This window comes from Ambystoma mexicanum, chromosome 4p (assembly GCF_040938575.1).
Source record: "Ambystoma mexicanum isolate Mex_15411 chromosome 4p, UKY_AmexF1_1, whole genome shotgun sequence".
Classification (NCBI taxonomy): domain Eukaryota; kingdom Metazoa; phylum Chordata; class Amphibia; order Caudata; family Ambystomatidae; genus Ambystoma; species Ambystoma mexicanum.
The window spans coordinates 1,051,956,422-1,051,976,556 of NC_090927.1; the positions used below are offsets into that span (position 1 = coordinate 1,051,956,422).

The 20,135-nt window shown below is 46.7% G+C and overlaps 1 protein-coding gene across 1 annotated transcript in view; it reads right to left on the reverse strand.

Moving 5' to 3' along the window:
• Nucleotides 1-20,135, reverse strand: part of LOC138453614 (uncharacterized) — a 308,890-nt gene that overhangs the window by 148,563 nt on the left and 140,192 nt on the right. The window contains exon 4 of the mRNA XM_069606623.1: nt 6,931-7,188. Within this exon, the coding sequence (XP_069462724.1) occupies nt 6,931-7,188 (258 nt within the window). The remainder of the gene's footprint in view (nt 1-6,930; nt 7,189-20,135) is intronic.

The following is a 20,135-nucleotide window of genomic DNA, read 5'->3' on the forward strand; positions in this document are numbered from 1 at the left end:
ATGGCGGCCCTGCGAGGTAAGCGTTCATTCCGAACGTTTTGATGCTTGCGTCTAGCACACTCGTAGGCTCTGCTTTCTGCTTCAACATCTCGCCACACATTTCTTTTGGTTTACAGTGTTCCACTCTCTGGGAAGTGGACACTATTCAGGATGCGGCCTGCCAAAAGGAAATACGCCGAGGTTGAAATGGTAAACTGAATGGACACTTGTATTTTCAACCTCAGCGTATTTCCTTTTGGCACGCACTCGGACATTTAGCATAATACACTTTCCTGTAGGTTTACCCCGACTAGTGCCTCCCATGCAGAAGGATCCGCACATCATTACTCGAGGAGCTAGGTTTCAGGTCCCATGGTGCTGATCTACGATTCATGAGAGGCCAATGTATCATTGTTGACTCTTACACAATGAACCCCTACAAGTAGCTTCCAGTCAGCCTGGTACTTAATTTTATAATAGAGAATTCAAAACATTTAGTATTAATTAATCTGAAGGTCTCTGCTTTATGGAACCGTCCTGTGCCATAGGACCAATAGATTGGTATAGTACTTTGCTCTGAGGAATGCGTAGTTTTAAATGAATAGCTGATGAAGTCCTTTCATGAAAAGCCTTCTACACAAATTCCTTCAGAACACTTGAGGCAGACTATAGGAATGCCAGGTGCAGTCCAAACACAATATAAAGCCCCATAACGCCGATTGGAGCTCGCGTTGCCCATTCTGGTCACTGTGTGCCTTTCTATTAAATGTGGTTTCATGCATTTTACGATGTTTAGACGCATTCATAGTTCTAGAGTTTTTGGCGGGAGATGTACGCAGTGTGCTATGGACGTGTGAACAGATCGATTACACTTACCTTGGTGGTTTCCGTCATCAGGTTTTGTCTTGTACAGTTTGAAGTAGGTTCCTATGAATGTGTTGCGATAAATGAATGCCTTTGTAATAAAGGAACATTTCGTACATGATCAATTGTGCACATGGTTAGATTCTCCTATGCTCTTAACGAGCCCAGGAACCACAGCTTCAAATAAATAGGGGTGCTTGTTGAAATCGAATAGCAGTACCACAGAAAAACCAACAAGAAAACTACAGACATACAGATCCATTCTTCGTTCCACACCTCACCTTTTACACCTTCATACCGTTAGTGTCAATGCACTGTGTACAATATTTAAATGATGGGATGACTGGTCTTATGCCAGATTCTGTGTAGCCTGCCAACCCAGACAACCAAGGACAATTCTGGGAGTTCATTTTACAGCTTTAAGGCGGCATTATTGGTCATAAAAACCTTTACCAGTAGTAGTATGATAAAGCCCTTTAGCAGTGTGTTTTAATATATTTTTGGCAGTGAAAGTGTTCCCTTGTAAATAATCGGGCTAGTGCAGCCAAGCATGCTGCTGCGTAACTCAAAGGGAAACTAAATTAGAAGTTCCCACCCATCGTTAGAGAGGTGCACTGGCTTCCCTTTCCAGCTAGTCTACTGCAAGACTGCTTGCATCGCCTATCAGCAGTGCTTAATGTGTGCAGGTTCCAAGCCTTGGCACATTTGTCAGCACCAGTCGTTTGACAGATTCGGATGTGGTGTTCAGGCAATTATGTCAATCGCACATGCAACACGGCATGGGCCACAACTCTGCATCCCAGACCAGCTCATTCATGAAAGTTATGGCCATGTGGCAAACATTAGGGTATTTATTGTGCACGGACCTAACTTTGGGAAGCAACAGAGCGCTTTATACGTCATAGGCGGAAAAAGTACTGAGGGAAGCAGATGTACAGTAAATGGGTATATATGTGAAAGGTAGCCACTTTTAGAATACCAATGAGTAGGAAGGTGACAAAACTGCCTTCTTGCTGGCCATGCTCGCTCACTTCTCAAGACATGAAATGGCGCCAACACTGCCATAATCACCAGTAGGCCTGCCAAAGCAACATGGGTGGCTCAAACTTGGTGCAGTAGTACCATGGGCAACTTAACATGTTCAGAAAACCGGTATCCAGTGTCAGTGGGACAGCTCTGGCTCCTAGGATACGGCAGGTGGGGGCACTCCGCATGTACATTCAGGGCCTTGGACATTGCCCCCTTTCTCTTGCAGTAGGTAGCAGCATGGAATGTGCAAATAAGCAGGCACATGAGGCCACCAACTCACAGGTCATAGTCACCATTAGTGATGGATTGGGGTGTCCAGCACAGGGGACGATCGAAACAGGACAGTGGCTGCAGCAGCACAACAAGCTTAAGTTCAGGGCAATGTGCATTGCCGACAGTGGCGTAACACAAGATGTGGGGGCCCCCTGCGAGCCATGCTGAGGGGGCCCCCCCCCAACTCAGCAACAAAGAGTGGCGCCACACTCTGGGCCAGCCTAGATTATCACACTTGCGCAAAACGCACAAACGTGCTGCTGAACGGATATGCCACACACTGCACTAGGAGAAAGATATACATGTGTTTTAATATAACACACTGTCTGAGAAAAACTGGCTAAAAAGCCAGAGTGTTTGCAATTGTTTTGTAGGGCAACACCAATCCAATAGATGCAAGTCACCAACAGAGCACAGGAACATTAAAGCTTTGCTATTAAAAATGCCATGCCACAATGAAAACATGTCCAACTGGCTGCACAAGGTAGACCAGTGTCGACATGTAATATAGTAAAGCTTGCCAGGCCACATTTAGACATATCTAGATTGGTTGCACCAAAATGGCAGTCGAAGCAATAACACTCATCACGAATGGAACACATTCAAGCCTGTGTCTCTGTGGCCTCTAACACGGCCAAACTCTTTAAAATCTAAAAGAACTGGTCAATCCTGTTTGTCTTTACATCTCCTGTTCCCTCCCAGGCCCTCTGTATGGCTCTGTCATCTCACTTCTACGCTAAAACTCAGGACATCCTGTCCTCCAACTCCTCTCACTCTCCCTCTCCCGGCCCCCCTTTGGCCATCTCTACCTCTCTTCCTCCTTTCTCCTCTTTCTCTCTGACAACACCGGACGAGGTTTCTAGACAAGTCCGATCTATGAAAGTGTCATCCAAACAGGTGCTCTCCTGCTCCACCAGAACCATCAAGAACCATATTGACACCCTCGCTCCAGCCTTGACCGATTTCTGTAATCACTCTTTCCCCTCTCCCGTTAAGCACCTCCTCAAGAAGCTTTCTGCCGATCCTGCCTGCCCGGCAAACTATCGCCCAATCTCCATCACCCCTTTCCTCTAAGTGGCCCCTTTGACCCACCTGATCTCTACATTCTCCTCTAAAATTTCAGTGTTATGCGGATGACTGCTTTCCTTCAGACTCCTCATCTCTCGCTCATTCCCGACTGTCTATCCGCGATTCAGGATTGGTGTGCCTCCAACTATCTCGGCCTTAATGTCAGTAAGATGGAGATCCTTCTCATTGGACTCCTGCCCCTGCTTTCCCTCTCACTCTGGCTGCCCGCCTTGGGCCCTCTTCCTTCGCCTTCCTGTGAGGCAAACACTGGTGTCATCTTTGACCACTCTCTTTCTCTCCTCACATCTCAGATGTTGCCAAGAAGTCCCACTACCAGCTGCTCCAAGGGACTCTTCCCTTTCTCACTTTCCCCCAGAAGCTCACCATCTGCAGAGCCCTGGTTCCCTCTAGGCTGGACTACTGCAACAGCCTCTTTCTCAATCTGCCTTGCTCTACTATCCAGCCCCTCCAACTAATCCAGAAAAGGACTGCAAGACTTATCCTTGGCCTCAAGCACAGGGATCGCATCTCTCCAGCCCTGAAATCTCTCCACTGGCTCCGAGTTGCTGCAAGTATCAAGTTCAAGACCCTTTGCATTGTCCACAAGGCTTTCCGGGCCCGGGGCCCACACTACATCCAACGCTCTCTTCCAAAATATCTTCCTTCTCAAGCCCTTCGCTCAGCTACCTACAACACTAAGGGTTATACGCTTCTCCAGGAAGAGAGTGGGGGTAGATTTCTCTCCTCTACAGGTGCCTCCCTCTGTAATAGCCTCCCTGCACCTCTCAATCTTTAGCAGACCACCTGAAGTTCTGGAAGCAGCTCAAAATTTTCCTCTTCTCTTCTGCTTTCTCCCTCTCCCTCCCCTGCTGGCCTACCTGTTTGCTTTACTGACTGGTTGCTTGGCTACCCTCAGAGTCTCACTGAGTCGAGACTCTTTCTTGATCAGTCACCTTTGCACTGCCTCTGGTCCTACCATGCACTTAGGGGCTGTAACTGTAACCCTACAGGCCCTTGTTCTCCTTGCACTACCCAGAGCTATGCTGCCCGGACAGCACTTACTCCGAGCATTGCTGCGCTGTTTTTCCACCCCTCTCCCTTGCACTTCCCCAGTCCCTTTCCCCTTGCGCTTCTCGTTATCGCACTTGCACAATCTGAATGACACAAGGCCTAGTAAGATTGTTTGTCTTGTTCTCCCTCTATCTTCCATCCCTTGTCTCGTCACGCCTAGAAACGTGTGCAGGTGCGTTATAAATGACTTATATCATATCATTTGATCGCAGATGCCCCGAAAACATACAATGCTGCAGTAAGAAACGGCTGACTGGCAGCACCCAAATGGCAGTCTAGCCAGGTAATTCACTTAGCAGGACTGCTTGATCATAAATGCCCCATTAAAAAAAGTCATACCAAACTGAGGAATGACTAGACTGGCTGCACCAAAATGCCTCTCTAGCCATTAATAGAACATATCATGCCTGCTTAGCCTGGACAGCCATTATAATTTGTCGTATAATCCTGCCCCCCCACACATCCCCTCTCCCTCCCACCCCAACCTCCAAAATCAGTTCCTTGGCCCAGAATTACCTCCATGTCCCTCTTCCTTGCCCCAGAGTTTACGGTTGCGGCTCCTTGCCGCATAGGTAAGTACTGGGATGAGGAAGAGTGGGACTAGGAGTAATGAAGATTACAGGTAGCTAAATCAAGCATTACTTCCATGTACCTCTACCTCATCCCAGGACTTGTGTATGAGGCAGAGTGCCTTATACACAAGTACTCTTACACACTGGGACGAGGAAGAATAGGGCTAGGAGTAATGAAGATTACCAATAAGTAATCCAGGCATTAAACACAAGTATTGGTGCAACACCATTGAGTTGACTGGGATTCAACACTCCTCTCCCTGTCCCCCCTCCCCCCTGAAATGTTGGGCTATGTTGACCAGACCTGGCTGACCTTCAGAGCAGTTGCCAGACAGAAAAGGACACAGCTGTTAAACGGCACCTGGGTTTCTCTTAACAAGAACCCACCAATTACTAACAAAGCAATTCACTGTTAGTACCTGCATTCAAATGCCATTTTTTTTAGGCAATTGAAATCGTGATGTGGGTTTAATACTTGCATGCCAGGGGAGTGATTGGAAGGGTAGAGAGGGAACAGGAGACCACTCGTTCTCACAGCAGTCCATATGTGGGTGCTTTAAACCTTAAAGGAGAGAGTTAACTGCCTGTAACATTGAAGCTGCACTAGAATAGTCTCATAAAAATGCATAAAGAAATTAGATGACAAATAAATAAGTTTGCCCCTCCCCACTGCCCATGAAGTTGGCACCCCTCCCAACATTTGAAGGGTTAGCCCCCGAAATGTAGGTTTTGTTGCGCCCCTGAACGCAAGCACACACACCATTCACCATACACACACACGCACATCCATCCATCCATCCATCCATCCATCCATCCACCCACCCTACTGGCACACCCATAAAATTACGTGTGCACCCTTTCACCATACAGGCACACACCCAGGCACCCACCCATACATTTAAGTGTGCACCCTGTCACAATACACTCGCACAGGCAGCCACCTATACATGTAAGTGTGCACCCTTTCACCATACAGGCACACCCAGGCAGCCACCCTTTCAACATACACATGGGGTTGAGGGGAGCCCTAACACTTAAAAAAGAAATTGGGCCTCATTACAACTATGCCGGACTAAACAACGGTGCTGGTAAGCTCACCGGCAGTGTTTCCTGGCTGGCATATTACAGCTCTGCGGGCGGTTGCCGTCCTGCCCGGCAGGTCAGACCTGCCGGGCAGAATGGCACCCACCCGCGTAGTTTTCACGGAAGCACTGGCACCTTTATTAAGAGTGCTGGTGCTTCTATAGTTCCCATTTCCATAGAGTCCGATAGGACTATGGAAATTAGGGACTTACCGTTTGCCGGCGCCTGACTTCCCAGACCGCCGAGGTTGTAATCTCCCGGTGTTACCAGGAAGTCGGGCGCCGGTAAATCATTACGGGTCTGGCAGCAACCTGCTGGTAGCAATGGCACGGTTGCCGCCAAACCCGTAATGAGGCCCATCGTTTCTTTTTGAAGTCACTTCATTTCTTTATAAATGCAGAGGGAATTCAGAAAGAAAAACACATTTTTTGGCAAAAAGAATAATAATTTTCTACAAGGGGGTCCCCTCACAGGACATGTGCTGGCGGGGCCCCCCCGCACCGTGGGGGCTGCGGGGGCCCCCCCGTTACACCAGCGATTGCCGAGAAGTAATCCCTAACCAAGATTACCTTGCTGCAGTGTAACTGTAAAATTCATTAATCAAGTGATTTGTTCTGCATTTGTCCATCAATTTAACATAGGAATAGATGTTTGATCTATAGTATGTGGATTAATAGTCAAAACATGTTTCACTAGCCACCTATAAAATCGGAGCAAAAAGTTAACGAGGATGTGTTTATAGACTCAAAGATTAGTCTCATTTCAAGATCCAACCATGGTAATGGTTGGTTTAGGTTACAATGACTGCAAATGTGCTAGACCTATGGGAGATGCAAATGCAATGTTGAAACTAGGGAGCAGTCGTGGGATGTGGTTGACAGAGCAGACAGCCCACTGTTACGGCAATCCATCATGAGAATTCTGCAGCCCTCACAGAAAAGAGCCTAGAATTTTTGATTGTCACAATATGGGAATACATCAGTTACGTTACCTAGGTTTTCATCCCCCTGTGCAAGTTGTCCGTTCCAGAAGTCTTCAGTGATGTGATGAAGGGATGCAATATATTGAACATTGCAGTCTTTTGTACCCCAACAGGAAATCTTCTGCTTATTAAATCTTTTCCACCAAAGGAATATTCTTTGCAGCTGTTTGGCACATGATTTTGACAGGCCAAACAACCAATACGTAAACAGCCACTGGAATCTAAAACGATTGTACTGGCCGAATAACCAATCCAACTCCTCGTGACCTGAGGTAAAGAGTGAAACATAGAAAAATTATAATTGTGCAAATAGTTTAGTTTATTATTTATAAAGCGCCGCCTGGCCCTGGGGCATCCAGGCGCTTGACAAAGGTTACAAGTTACGAAAGTGTTGCAGGCATGGTAGGAATAGTTAAGCATTACATAGAATGAAGACATCATACAGTTGCTGGTAATGTTTGCATAATAACGCAGTTATGGAAAATACACAGGTTATGACGTATTTACAAGGTTAGGGAGTGTGCAGCTTATAGGATATATACAATACAGTTGTAATAGGTCGGTGTTTAAGCTTCTTTTGCCAAAAGCCAGGTTTTGGCGCTATGTCTGAAGCAGTGAAAGGATGGTTCTGATCTCAGGTCGGTAGGTAGAGAGTTCCAAAGTTTGGCAGCAAGCACTGGGAAACTTGTGCCACCAGCTTTTTGGAGCTTAAATCTGGGGCTATTTAAGCAGCAAGTTTGGGCTGACCTGGTTGGGCGAGATGGTGTATGATGCGTGAAGTTATCTGAGAGGTATCTGGGTGCTTGGATGGATAAGCATTTGTGTGAGGGAGAGTTTTATAAATCGATTCTCTGGGATATGGATAGCCAGTGACAGGCGCGTCTGGTATCAGAGATGTGCTCATGTTTGGGTATGTTCATGGCTGCTCTTAGTGCGTTATTTTGGATAACTTTAAGCTTGTCGTTCTTTTGGCTGGTGCCCAGGTAGAGAGCGTTGCAATAGTCGACTTTGGATAGTACTAGTGCTCTGGCTAGGGTGGTGCAGTTGGAGGTAGAGAGGTAAGGTCTACTGGCATTGATTGAGCTTACATGTGTAAGCAGTGGCGGATGATATAGCGTTGATTTGTCTCGTCAGTTTGAGGGTGGAGTCAAGGTAAATACCAAGAGTTTTGACGCTACTGGAGACAGCAATGTTATTACTGTCAATGGTGAATGTCTGATAACGTTTGTCGAGTTTATTAAGTGTGGGTTGAGAGCCTAAGAGAAGAAGCTCCGTTTTGTCGTCATTGAGGCAAAGTCCGTGTTTGGCCATCCATTCTTGGATAATGGAATAAATGTTGAGTACGGTGTTGTCGGTGGAGTAATCACCTGTTAGTGGGATGAGTATTTGGGTGTCATCAGCGTAATTTGAGTAGATGGCACCCAAGTGGTCAAGTATGTCGAAGAGAGGCTTTGTAAACACGTTGTAAAGATTGGGAGAAACACAGGAGCCCTGGGGGGGGGAATGCCACAAGTAACGGGGCTGGTTCAGCAGAGGCTGTGGGAGCAAAGACCCTCATCGATCTGTTAGTCAAGAAGGACGGAATCCAGGCATTGGCCTGGTCAGAGAATTTGGCTGCTGAGGCTAGTGCAGAGAATGTCGTGATTTACCAAGTCGAAAGCGGCAGACAAGTCAAGGAGAAGGGCTAGTTTGCCGTTGTCATTGAGGTTGTTCATTTGTGTCTTGAGGTCGATCAAGGCTGTCTCAGTGCCGTGAACGTAAACCTGATTGTCTTAGCCCTAGCAAGTTATTTTTCCTTGAGGTGGTTCTGGATCTGCAGGTAGGCAGCTCTGTCGAGGAATTTTAGGAAGGGTACAGTGGTAATGGGTTTGTAGTTCGTGGTGACACTGGGGTCTAGAGTGGGTTTCTTCAGTAGTGGCAGGACCCAGGAATCCTTGGTTGTGGGGTACTATGCTGGATGTGAAGGATGAAGGGGGCAAGATGTTTGGCCATGTCTTTGATAACTGGAGCAGGGCAAATGTCCCCTTGGCATTTGGAGGGTTTTAGAGAGTTGATTACATCTTCAACCTCTTTGGTAGTGATGGTGGAAAATTCAAATAGGTTGCATCATCCAAACATGATGTGTGGGTGGGAGAAATGGGGTTGTCTTCGAAGGTAAGACTCACTTTCTTTGACACAATTTTGGCTTGTAGCATAGCAATTTTGCCAAGGAGTGCTTCTTGTATGTTGGTACACCAAGCAATGTCTTTAATACATGTGTATGGGATGGGGGATGGAGACTCAAGGTCTCTCAGGATGTTAAAGAGCTCTTTGGTGTTGGATTTGGCATCGCAGATTCTCTCATTGTAAATATTTGTTTGAATGATTGCCGATTTATAGGTATTGGATGCTAGTGCATAGGCTGTTTTATTGTTGGCGGAAGGGGACTGTTTCCAAGCTAATTCGGCTTGTCTTTTGTTTTTAATGAGAGTTTAGTTCAGGAGAGAACCACGAGTTGAGATGCGCGCGTGGTTTGGCTTTCCACAGTTTGAGAGGTGCTACTGTGTTGATGGCCTATAGAATGTTAGCTTTGTATAGGTCTACTAATTCATTGGGGTTGGAAATGGTGGGTGTGAAGTCGAGGATAGGTTGGAGTAAAGGGATGAGTTTCTCGACTAATATTTTTGCTGTTTCTTGCGAGTGTGAGTGGAGTGTTGGGAAGTCTCGCAGATGTTGGTCTTTGTTGATGGTGAAAGTGATAAGATGGTCAGTCCAGGCACAAGTGGTGTTGGAGAGGATGGCGGTGTTGCAGTTGAGGTCTGCTATCCAGTCGAGTATGCAGTCTTTGTTGTGTGTGGGTGGAGATATGTGGTGAATATGTATTGAAAGAACGTTCTACTACATTTTCCACATAGGAGTCATGCTAGTGAGCATAAAACGTAAATCTGAAGACGTTTTGAAGGGCTTTATGCAGTCTGATGTGGCAGGATTGCTATACTAGGATATGCAATACTATGTTAGGTTATACAATGCTATTAGGCTCTCCCACACAGTTAGGCCTCAGACACTCAATGTCACCTCGCGCTGCCTGCTCTACACGCAGCACCCTGGACAAGCCGAAACCCCTCCTAGGGCAAAGGACATGTCAGACATTCCCTTCCGCTTATTCTCTAAAAGTTCAGCTTTAGCCCCATATATGGGAGATGGGGTTTCTGCGAATGCCGCTTATTCATAATACTACATGATGTCCCTGCAGGGCTGCATCATAAGGTCACATTTAAGATGTCAACAGTTCTTGCCAGATGTCTTATGTTCCAAGTAACATCCCCCACCCCCTTGTGAATGTACAAAAACCATTAGTGTTTGCCTATATGCTACCGAAAACAACAGTCTTGTATGGGGGGGGGGGGAGGGGGCTAGAGAGCTGTGTGCCACACTGCTGGAACACTTGCATGCAGTGTTCCTACGTCCCCGCTGAGAATGTCTGTTTCGTATTAGGCAGCCAATACAAAGCACACACTCGATTTACCATCAGTCTGGCTCCCCTTATTTCCTTATATTGCTATGTTTCTGCAAGCTGAGGCCTGCCTTTAGCTTATTACTGAATAGTTTTCGACTTGTCATGGCCATAGTACAGAGGCACCTTGAAGGTTCTAAAACGTCTCCAATCAAAGATTTTAATAAAAGCCTGTATTGGTTTAAGCATCAAAAAAGTTGATTGGGAGACACCTGCCAGGGTTCAAAATGTATGGTCAATGGCTGGCGATAATGGACCGACTAGTAAGAAATGGTGTATGTGTAGAATTTAAGTGGCGAGTAACTGATTAGCTGGTTAGAAGCTTGCAACTTGAAATTGTCACCTGATTACCGCCACCCATGTGCTATGAGAATTAAAAGTTACTGACCATAGTGACCACTGTACTCCTACTCAAATGTCCCCTTTCCTCCATACTTGTGGGTACACGAGGAGCGGGGTCAGGAGACTGATCAGGGACTGGACCAGAACCATGGCAAGCCTAAGCATGCTTCCTGTAAGAATTTAGAGCGCAGTCCAGAGCACGACCAACGCCCTAGGTCCTACCTTCCGTGCGCCTCAGTCCCCGAACTACAAGAAAGACCTATGGGGGATGCAGGGCAAGTGGAAAGGGGACATTGGACTTCTAGTACAGTAGTCACTCAGTGACAATTTATCCTTACCTCACATTCCATTCTCTTGCCTTCATACTTTCAGGAAAGTATAAAGTGCTGCCCTAACCCAGGCAGGATGGAATCTACACTGTTGAAGATGCTCCTTAGGACTGCTTGTCCAAATATGGGGTCAGTCCTGGAGCTGGAATCCAGCACTAGTGTCGCTGAAAGCAGAGATGCCCCGGTCACTGTTTTGCATATGGCCTTCCAGGCCACGGATGCAATGTTAGGAAGCTACTGCCATGAGCTTTGCACTCATCAAATGTGCATACAGGCCTTTAGAATTCTTGCCCTGCACTTTAGTGAGAAATATACAAGACTAGCCATTTTGCTAGATTGTCTTTAGCCTCTTATTTGCCTGGCTGTACCTCACCGAAGCTGAGAACAGTGAGGACCCTTGAGGCTTTGTGCTTTCGAGATAAACTCAAAGCCCTTCGAACATCTAATCAATGGAAAATTCCATCACCTACCTCCTGTGGTTCTGGGAAAAAATACTGATAAAGGACATTTGCTGATTTATGTGAAGTCGAAGACCACTTTTGAGGAACACAAAAGATAAGAAAAGACCAAAGCCACTGTGCAAGGGGAAGAAGGGTGCCTCGATAAAGCGGGCAATTTGTCAATACAACATGCTGAAGTAATTGCCACCAGAAAAGCAATTTTCCATGCCACCAGACAAACTTCCGACTCCATTGTCTCCAAGGACTTGTGCACAAGAGCTGTCAAGACTATATTCAGATCCAAGTTCGCAAGAGGATGTCAAAAGAACAGATGGACAAGTCCCCCAAAGTGGTGTTGGATTACTGGATTGGCAAAGGAAACTAGCCTGTCATTATATAAGAGGCATGTCATGATACCAGGCAGATATATTCTGTACTATGAGATTTGAATGCCTGAATGAACAAGACTGGTTAAGAAGGAAAGTATGTAATTCGTGGATCACTGTAGGTCAGGAAGGTTGGAGAAAAGGTGGTGTGGGGCACTTGCCAAAAGCATTAGGTCTGAGAAGCAATGCTTCTGCAGCCAACTATTACAAAAACACAAGAGGAAGAGGGGTGAAATGCATATGCAAACAGGTTGTTCCATTAGTCCACCAAAGCATCTCCTGACTCTTTCCTTTTCCATGAGGCATAATGACACTTGATCAGTTTAGTCACAAATAGATCCACTGGAATACCTACTCGCTCAACTCCAATTTGTGGTTGGCAAAAGGTCTCCTGCTTAGCCCCGCCCGAACATGGTCAGTTCTTTGAAACAATAAAAAACTTAGTAAAAGCCAAGCACTTCTGTATTTCTGGATTGCTTTTATGAGCAATAGCTTACATATCTCTTGCTGGAGAGTTTGAGCCACTGTGCAGGAGGGTGGCAGGTGGGCAAATGGTGGATTGAGGTAGGAAGAAGGCTTTAGTTCCCCCCCCCCACAACGTACCACCGATCATGACAAGCAGTCACTGTCATCTTGCTCAATTGAAGAGCATAACCACTCTTCCTCCGACCAGTGAGCTGTGGATCTGCAGCTTAATGCCGTTTAATTGTGTGGAGCACTGGTAGGTCCGTCTTTTCTACTCCACTGGTCGTGGAAGCCTCTGCCTCCTGAACCCTTTGTAGTGAATGACTGATAGACTGAAGATCTTGGCTTTGCAGAGGGTTTGTTTAGAGCTGCTAAGGACTTTGCCGTTTAGGCACAGTTAGTCAGCGACTCATCTACATCAGGTGTGAATAGCTCCACCCCATTAAATATTGTTGAATAATCTTGCATATCCACCCCCACCACGCCAGTTCCGATCGGCTGAACTTCTCGTTCTATTGAGCAGCGTTGCTCGCTCAGAGACTAGTCTCCCAACTGCTACCCATTTGTAAACAGACGTGACTATACCAATTCGTCCCCCACTTAGCAGCTTCCACTGTATCCATACATTTGTATGCTTAGTATCTTGACCATTGCTATGTAACTGAGCCCTGTTACACTTCTGCCTTTAACGTTAAAGCTACCCTGCAGACATACATACGTGGACCCACGGCATCAGGTAAAGTATGAACTATGGCCTCTTGTCATACAAGCCGCATAGCTCGCCTCTCTGGTGTATGCCTCCATACATCCAGCCAGAGAAAAAGAATATTGGTCATCGCTTCTGACTCATACCTTGTACTGTGTGCCTATACCATTCAACGTGCCTTGCATTTACTGTCGCCTCCGGTGTGTGCTGCATTACTTTGTATGCCTACTGCCACTATTGTGCCATCATTAACTGAAATGCTTGCTGCCTCACTCTGTATGTTTAATTAACGAGACACTATTTGAAGTGCTGCCACATACTGTGTACCCATTGTTACCTCAACTAACACCTCTCCGGTACCTACCGTGCTTACTTGAAAGTGCCTGGCATGTGCACAATCGGTTTCCAATGAGAGGTTTTTGCCATACACATGCTGACAGTTAATTGTATTTTTCCTGTACCCGTGCCACGTGATATGTGCCTGATCACTGTAGTACCTTTAGGGCTCACACACAGTGGCCCTGCCAATCTATACCACAGTTACAATCTCTTGCATACACTCTCCTACTATTGTATGCAAGTGAGATTACTGCCTCACCCTATTAATCTACTAGGCCTGGCTACCTTGCAGGCTCACTACACAATAGCATACCCACCTCCATGGCGACCTGTTGGAAAGAATCTTGCATTCACAGGAATATCCTCCACATCCTGCTACTATGCATATCGCACCTTAACTAGTGACACAACATACCCCATCACGCATTTGCTGGCTTTAGCCCAGCAGGACTCATACTTTTGCACCACAAATCGAATCCCCACTTTCCCCATGTCCGAGACAACACAAATGACCATGAATCTACCCTGTTCTATCACTGATGAAAACAAACTACTTGGATCCCATACCTCTGCTAAATACCTTTCTCAGAACAAAACCCCTACACACAATAACAGAACTAGAATAAACTCCTGCACCTCACTAACCGCTACACCACAAACTCAGACGCTCAAAGCCACTCAGTCACAACCAGAAGCCATCCATATTGAAAGGAGTCCTTGTTAATGCCCGATCTTTAGTTACTCACTCCCGGGACATATCAGACCTCATTACTACCAATAGGTTACACTTTCTGGCTATCACAGAAACTTTGCTTCACCCAGCTTCAGGTCCTGCTCTTTTAGTTGTCCCGGACTAGTAGATTATCAGATCTACCAAGAGAGGAGGTGGGGTAGCCATCACAAACACGTGTATACGCGTGTTATAAATGCCATTTATCACCTAAAAATTCTCTATCCATTAAAGAAAGTGACAGCACCACCTTCCCCTAGGGAGAACACCTCTCAGTGAAACTGCCACTTTCATCTGAGCGAACACTCATCCACATCCTCTATAAACCACCAGGCCAACTATCCTCTGAGGAAAACATGTCCTCTCAATACAAAACCTGGCTCACAAATCCTGCTCTTAGATGACCTGAATGTCGGCCTATACGATAACCTAGACTCCAATGCACTAACCATCCAAAACACCATTTCAGAACTAAATACTCACTATGGATTTCTGACCCTACCCACTGCATAGGCAGAGTCCTGGACTGGATAGCAGACCTTCATTGCAACATGACAATTCTCCCCATTACGCCTTCCGCATTGTCAGACCATAATGTCATCTCCTTTGAAATCCACAATGCCAAACATCCAACGCCAAATGATTTCCAAACCCCACTTGCCTCGACGAGAAATAACTGCCTCATCTCCCTAGAAAGCATATTCCGACTGCTCCATCCCATCACCAATCGGCCCCAAACCAAGAACCTCCCAAATGCACTTGACCAACTAACCCCCACTACCCGCCCCCCCATCAAATGAAGGAAATATAAGCACCTAGCACATTTGAAAAAGTGGTACACTACAGAGCTAAAAAGACTCTGCAAAGCTAAAAGACGCAGAGGCGTCCGGAAAAAAAGCCCTTCAACGCAGAAGGATACATTCCTAACTGCTTCAGCCATTTACAAAACTGCCATCGTAGAAACAAAAAGAGAAAATTACAATAGAATATCTAATGTCAAATCTAGCACCAAGGAGCTTTTCATCATTCTCAAAGAATTGGCATCTCCCATCACCCCTCCTGACTCCTAGAAGGATACACAATGGTGCACCAACATGTAAAAACCTTACTCAAAATCTCACTACTTCAAGCAAAAATTGAAGTAAAAAAACAGCCTATTGACTCTGGCCAAAACTAGCAAACTACACAAGACACTCCTAATCCAAGCCCCCAACCTACTGCTTCTTCCAACCAAAACAATTTTTGAATTCACCCCTGTAATTAACGCAGGTCGAGGCCATCATAAGAAGTCTCAATCCTTCCAGGTGCCAAGGAGACATTTGGCCAGCCTCTAAAAAGACTCCAAAGAATGTGCACCTTTTATCACCACCTTAAACGCCTCTTTCGCATCTTGCACGGTTCACAAAAAACCTTAAAGACAGTTGCGTCATGCCCCTTATCAAAAAACGTAATCTGGATCCTTATAACCCCCACAAATTTCAGACCCATCACCACAGTGTCCCCTCTTAAAAAATCCTAAATAAGGCTGCAGATATCCAGATTCAACACCATCTCGAGAATAATAATCTCCTGGGCCTCTGGCTTCAGACCAAGGCATGGGACAGAAACTGCCCTCTTGGACCTGAAAATCCAAATGGATGAGGCAAGGGACAACGAGAAGCCTGCTCTTCTCCTACTTGACCTGTCGGTAGTGTTCGACTTAGTCAACCATAACATCCTAACCAACCATCTCACCACAGGGGCCTCCTTCTCTACCAAGGTAGCTGCCTGGGTCAACTCCGTCCGAATGGATAGATTCAGCGGACCCCTCATAACATGTAGTCCCGCAAGGCTCCTGTGTTTCCCCTACACTCTACAACATATTCACGAAGCTCCCGTATTGATGACCTCGGCATATCGTATACGAACTATGCGGATGATTCGCAAATACTAATCACTCTCTGGCGACTACCAATTAGACTCCATACTCCTAAATGACATCTAGAGCAAAATTCAAGCCTGGATGGCCAAACATGGCCCATGTCTAAACGATGACAAAACTGAGCTCTTGCTCATTGGCTCTAAGCTAAGACTTAAGATAGGTCCCAAATACGCCTTGTTCAACTTCGATGGCAACCTCATTAAAGTTGACAAGGAAGCAAAAATGCTAGGCTTTTACCTAGACTCTGACTTAACCCTTCAAAGACAAATCAACGCCACCTCCTACTCTACCGCCTACACCTCAAAACTAATAAACGTCTGCAGACCCTTTTTGACCTCTAACAGCTGTATTACCCTTGCTAGAGCCCTTGTATTATCCAGACTGGATTGTAATACCCTCTACTTGGTCACTAGCCAGAAGAACATTCAGAATCGTCAAGTACTACAAAATAAAGCACTCAGAACTGCCTTGGGTATCCCCCGATCTAATCACATTTTACAAATCTGTTGCAACACCTGGCTCCCTATCCAAGATAGGGATCACCTTCAGAACGCTCAGGATTACAAAAATGCCTAAACAACCCAGCTCCCAAATATCTGTCAGACATCCTCCCAAAAAAAAAAAAAAAAAAAACCAACCAGACCGACTAGAGCCATTAACATTCCAAAATGTTAACTTAAAGCTGGAGGAACTAGCTTTTCAGTGCTTGTGGCCAAGACTTGGAACAAGCTACCTCTTGCTTTCAGGAATTACCCTATGTTCCTCATTACGGAATAAAGTAAAAACTTGGCTGTCCTCGCAAGCAAACTGTACTACAGCTACTATGTGCTATCGTGACTATCTGACCTAGCTATCCTTCCTGACTTGCCATAGCTTAGTTCGGAAACACCCAAGGGCCTAAACTCTATGAACTTATTTATACTTTATATAGCCCCCACTATGTATAGATCTGTATAATACTACATTCTACTACTGTAAATTCGATTGCATTTATTACCTTACTATTGTATGTTGCATAAACATTGTAACCATGTACCCAAGAAATGTGCCCAGATACCTCTGTTCGGTGCGCTATATAAGCAAATAAACAGATCATTCATTCCTTCACCGTTTGTTCGCTAAAAGATACACCTATGGACATAGTTCTAGCAGCTGCGTCCAGGTGCTGATTGACCTAGATGAGGTCTTATGCTACCTGGCAAAGTTCTATAAGCAAAAGAGACTGGGTTGGGGGGAGGTTAACGTGAATCAAACCATTGAGCAAATCAACAGGATAAATTGCTCTATGCAGGAGCTAAATGGGGGATAGACCCGGTCAAGGAAAGTATAAAATCAGACAATCTTTAATAGACACATATTCAACATTACACATGGAGATGAAATCACATTAAAACAGTATAAAACAGTCAATAATGGACATCTCAAGTTCATATTAGTCTAATAAGCATCCTAAAGTGTAGAGTGGACACACTGCATAAAAATAATTCTGAAACATTGCACCAGAGGACAGCTTTGGTTCGACCCCATTGACTCACCTTTTGCATTCAAGCCTTTTGTAATAGATCCTTTGACTGGACACCATCAGCAGAGATGTAGGCCAGCTCCACGAATGGCAACTGAATGAGCAACATACGGTCCAATGTCATGCAACAGAGCCCAATGCCAAAGTTCCTGTGCCTCTCGACAGCACCCTGGAATGCATGCCCCCTGTTTCCTAAGATAAATCATCATGGTGGTATTGTCCGTCAACACCCTCACCACCGAACCCCATATGCGGGGCAGAAACGATTTCAGGGCCCAATGTACTGCTCTCAACTCAAGCACATTTATGTGGAACCAAGACTCCACCGCAGACCACAGGCCTTGAACCTGCGAACCGCCGAGATGTGCCCCCCCCATCCTGTCTGAGAGGCATCCGCCACAATCGTAAATTGGCAATTCCGTTCCAGCAACAGCATGCCCCGAACCAGATTGTCCGAGCACTGCCACCAGCGAAGAACTTCCAGACAACTGCCGTTGATCAGCACCATTTTGTCGGACCACGAGCCGCAACTTAGCCCACCGGTAAAGGAACTCCTGCACCAGCCTCATGAAGAGCCGACAGTTTGGCACGAGCGGAATGCAGGACGACATGGCCCACCAACAGTGACATGTAGGTCCAGACCGACACCCTTGCACCAATCTTCCACGCCGCCACCCTTTGCCAGAGCTTCATTACCCTCTCGTCCGAGGGCTTCACAATTCCCAGATGCGTCTGAAACTTTGCCCCCAGAAACACCAATTCCTTGGAAGGCAACAAAGGACTTCCCGAAGTTCACGGCGAAGCCTAGCTGTTGCAACAGCTGCATGGTAGCGCCGAGACTGTCCTGCGCTTCCCCTGGTGACGAACCCTGCACCAGCCAGTAGTACGGGTATATGCGATGACCCTCCCATCGGAGCCACGCCGCCAAACATTTTGTAAACTTCCTGGGAGACGACTTTAAACCAAATGGGAGTACCCAAAACTGGGAATGATCTACAACAAACCGCAGGAACTTGCGGTGCCGTCGCCGCTTGGAATGTGGAAGTATGCATCCTGAAAATCTAACGCCAGAAACTCATCCGGCTGCATGGACCGAATGACTCCCTGAAGAGTGAGCATCTTGAACTTCAGGCGTTGCAGAGTCTTGTTCAACGCCTGAAGATCCAGAATGGGCCACCACTTGCCGTTGGGTTTCTTCACCACAAAGTAACGAGAACAAAACTATCGGCCACCGGAACCAATTCAATAGCCCCCCCTTGTGTAGCAGAAGTACAACCTCCTGCCACAGGATGTGACTGAGGTTGCACGGCATACATTGGAGGAATGGAAACCGGGGAACACTTGAACTCCAGTGAGTGGCCCAGACGCACTGTGTCCAACACCCAACGGTCCAACGCAATCTTGCACCACTCGTCCATGTGCATTGCCACCCTGCCCCCCAGTAGATTATCCTGAAGACAGTCATTGTTGTGGCTTAGCCTGTCTCCCTTTAGAGGAGGAGGGCTGCGCACCTCTTTTCCTAGAGGCTTGAAAGTCCCGACTCTTCCGCACCGACCTCCTATACCCCTGGGAGGAGTACCCAGACCAACCGTAATCCCAGTATCTGCTAGAGGTAAACCAGGCATTCCCCGAAGCCCCTCGGAACGGACGAAAGGAGCAAAAAAAAATCACCCACTCTGCAAAGCTCCCAACAATTTAGCAGTCAGTGTCCTTCATTCCCTTGAGGGCCTCAATGTTCGCCAAACTGCTCCCCCTCACAGGGCATGTCCAGAACCTTATAAATGCACCTCAAGCCGAAAGTCAGTGCACTTCAGCCAGGCTTGGCGACGCAGCACTATGCCGCTTAAAGCCGGAATCCGCTAGGTCAACAGCAATATTAAATTGTGATTGGAAGCCTCCTCCCCTTCACGCAACAAAAGGATGGTGGCCTTGCGGTGCTCCTACGGCTAGCCGATGACACATCTCAAGATCATAGCGAGCCATGATCGCTAAGGAATTGGCCGCTTTCACCGTCGTCACCCCAACAGTCAAAACCTTCCCGAAGGCATCCAGTCTCCTGGCGTCACTGTCCGGAGGAGTAACACTTGTGCTGACTCCAGGCTTTACGGCTAGCTGCCGCCACCTCCTCGAGTGGATTGCAACACTAAGCACTTCGAGGTAGAGTCCAGGGCCTTAAACTTCTTCTCCAGCCTCCCTTTAACAGCCGGTTCCGAGAAGGGATATTGCATCTTGCGCAGGCCCTCCTGCCACACGTGGTCCAGGATAGGCACGGAGAATACCGCTTTCCATGTTTCCCGTGTGGTCAAACAGGAAGCACTCCTTCCGCTCTTCCTCTGAAGTCAATCCAAATTCTACACACGCCTTAACCATCACAGTGTGGAATGCCCCCCACATCGGGAGGGGATGGTTGACCTAGACTAAGGCCGTTTCACCTCCCCATCCGAATTCCACACTGTGTCCCTCGTCGGCGATGAAGAACCAGTAGACATGGTCTCCCGAGGCCCACTGTGACTCCGACTGCTCACCCTCCTCAGGGTA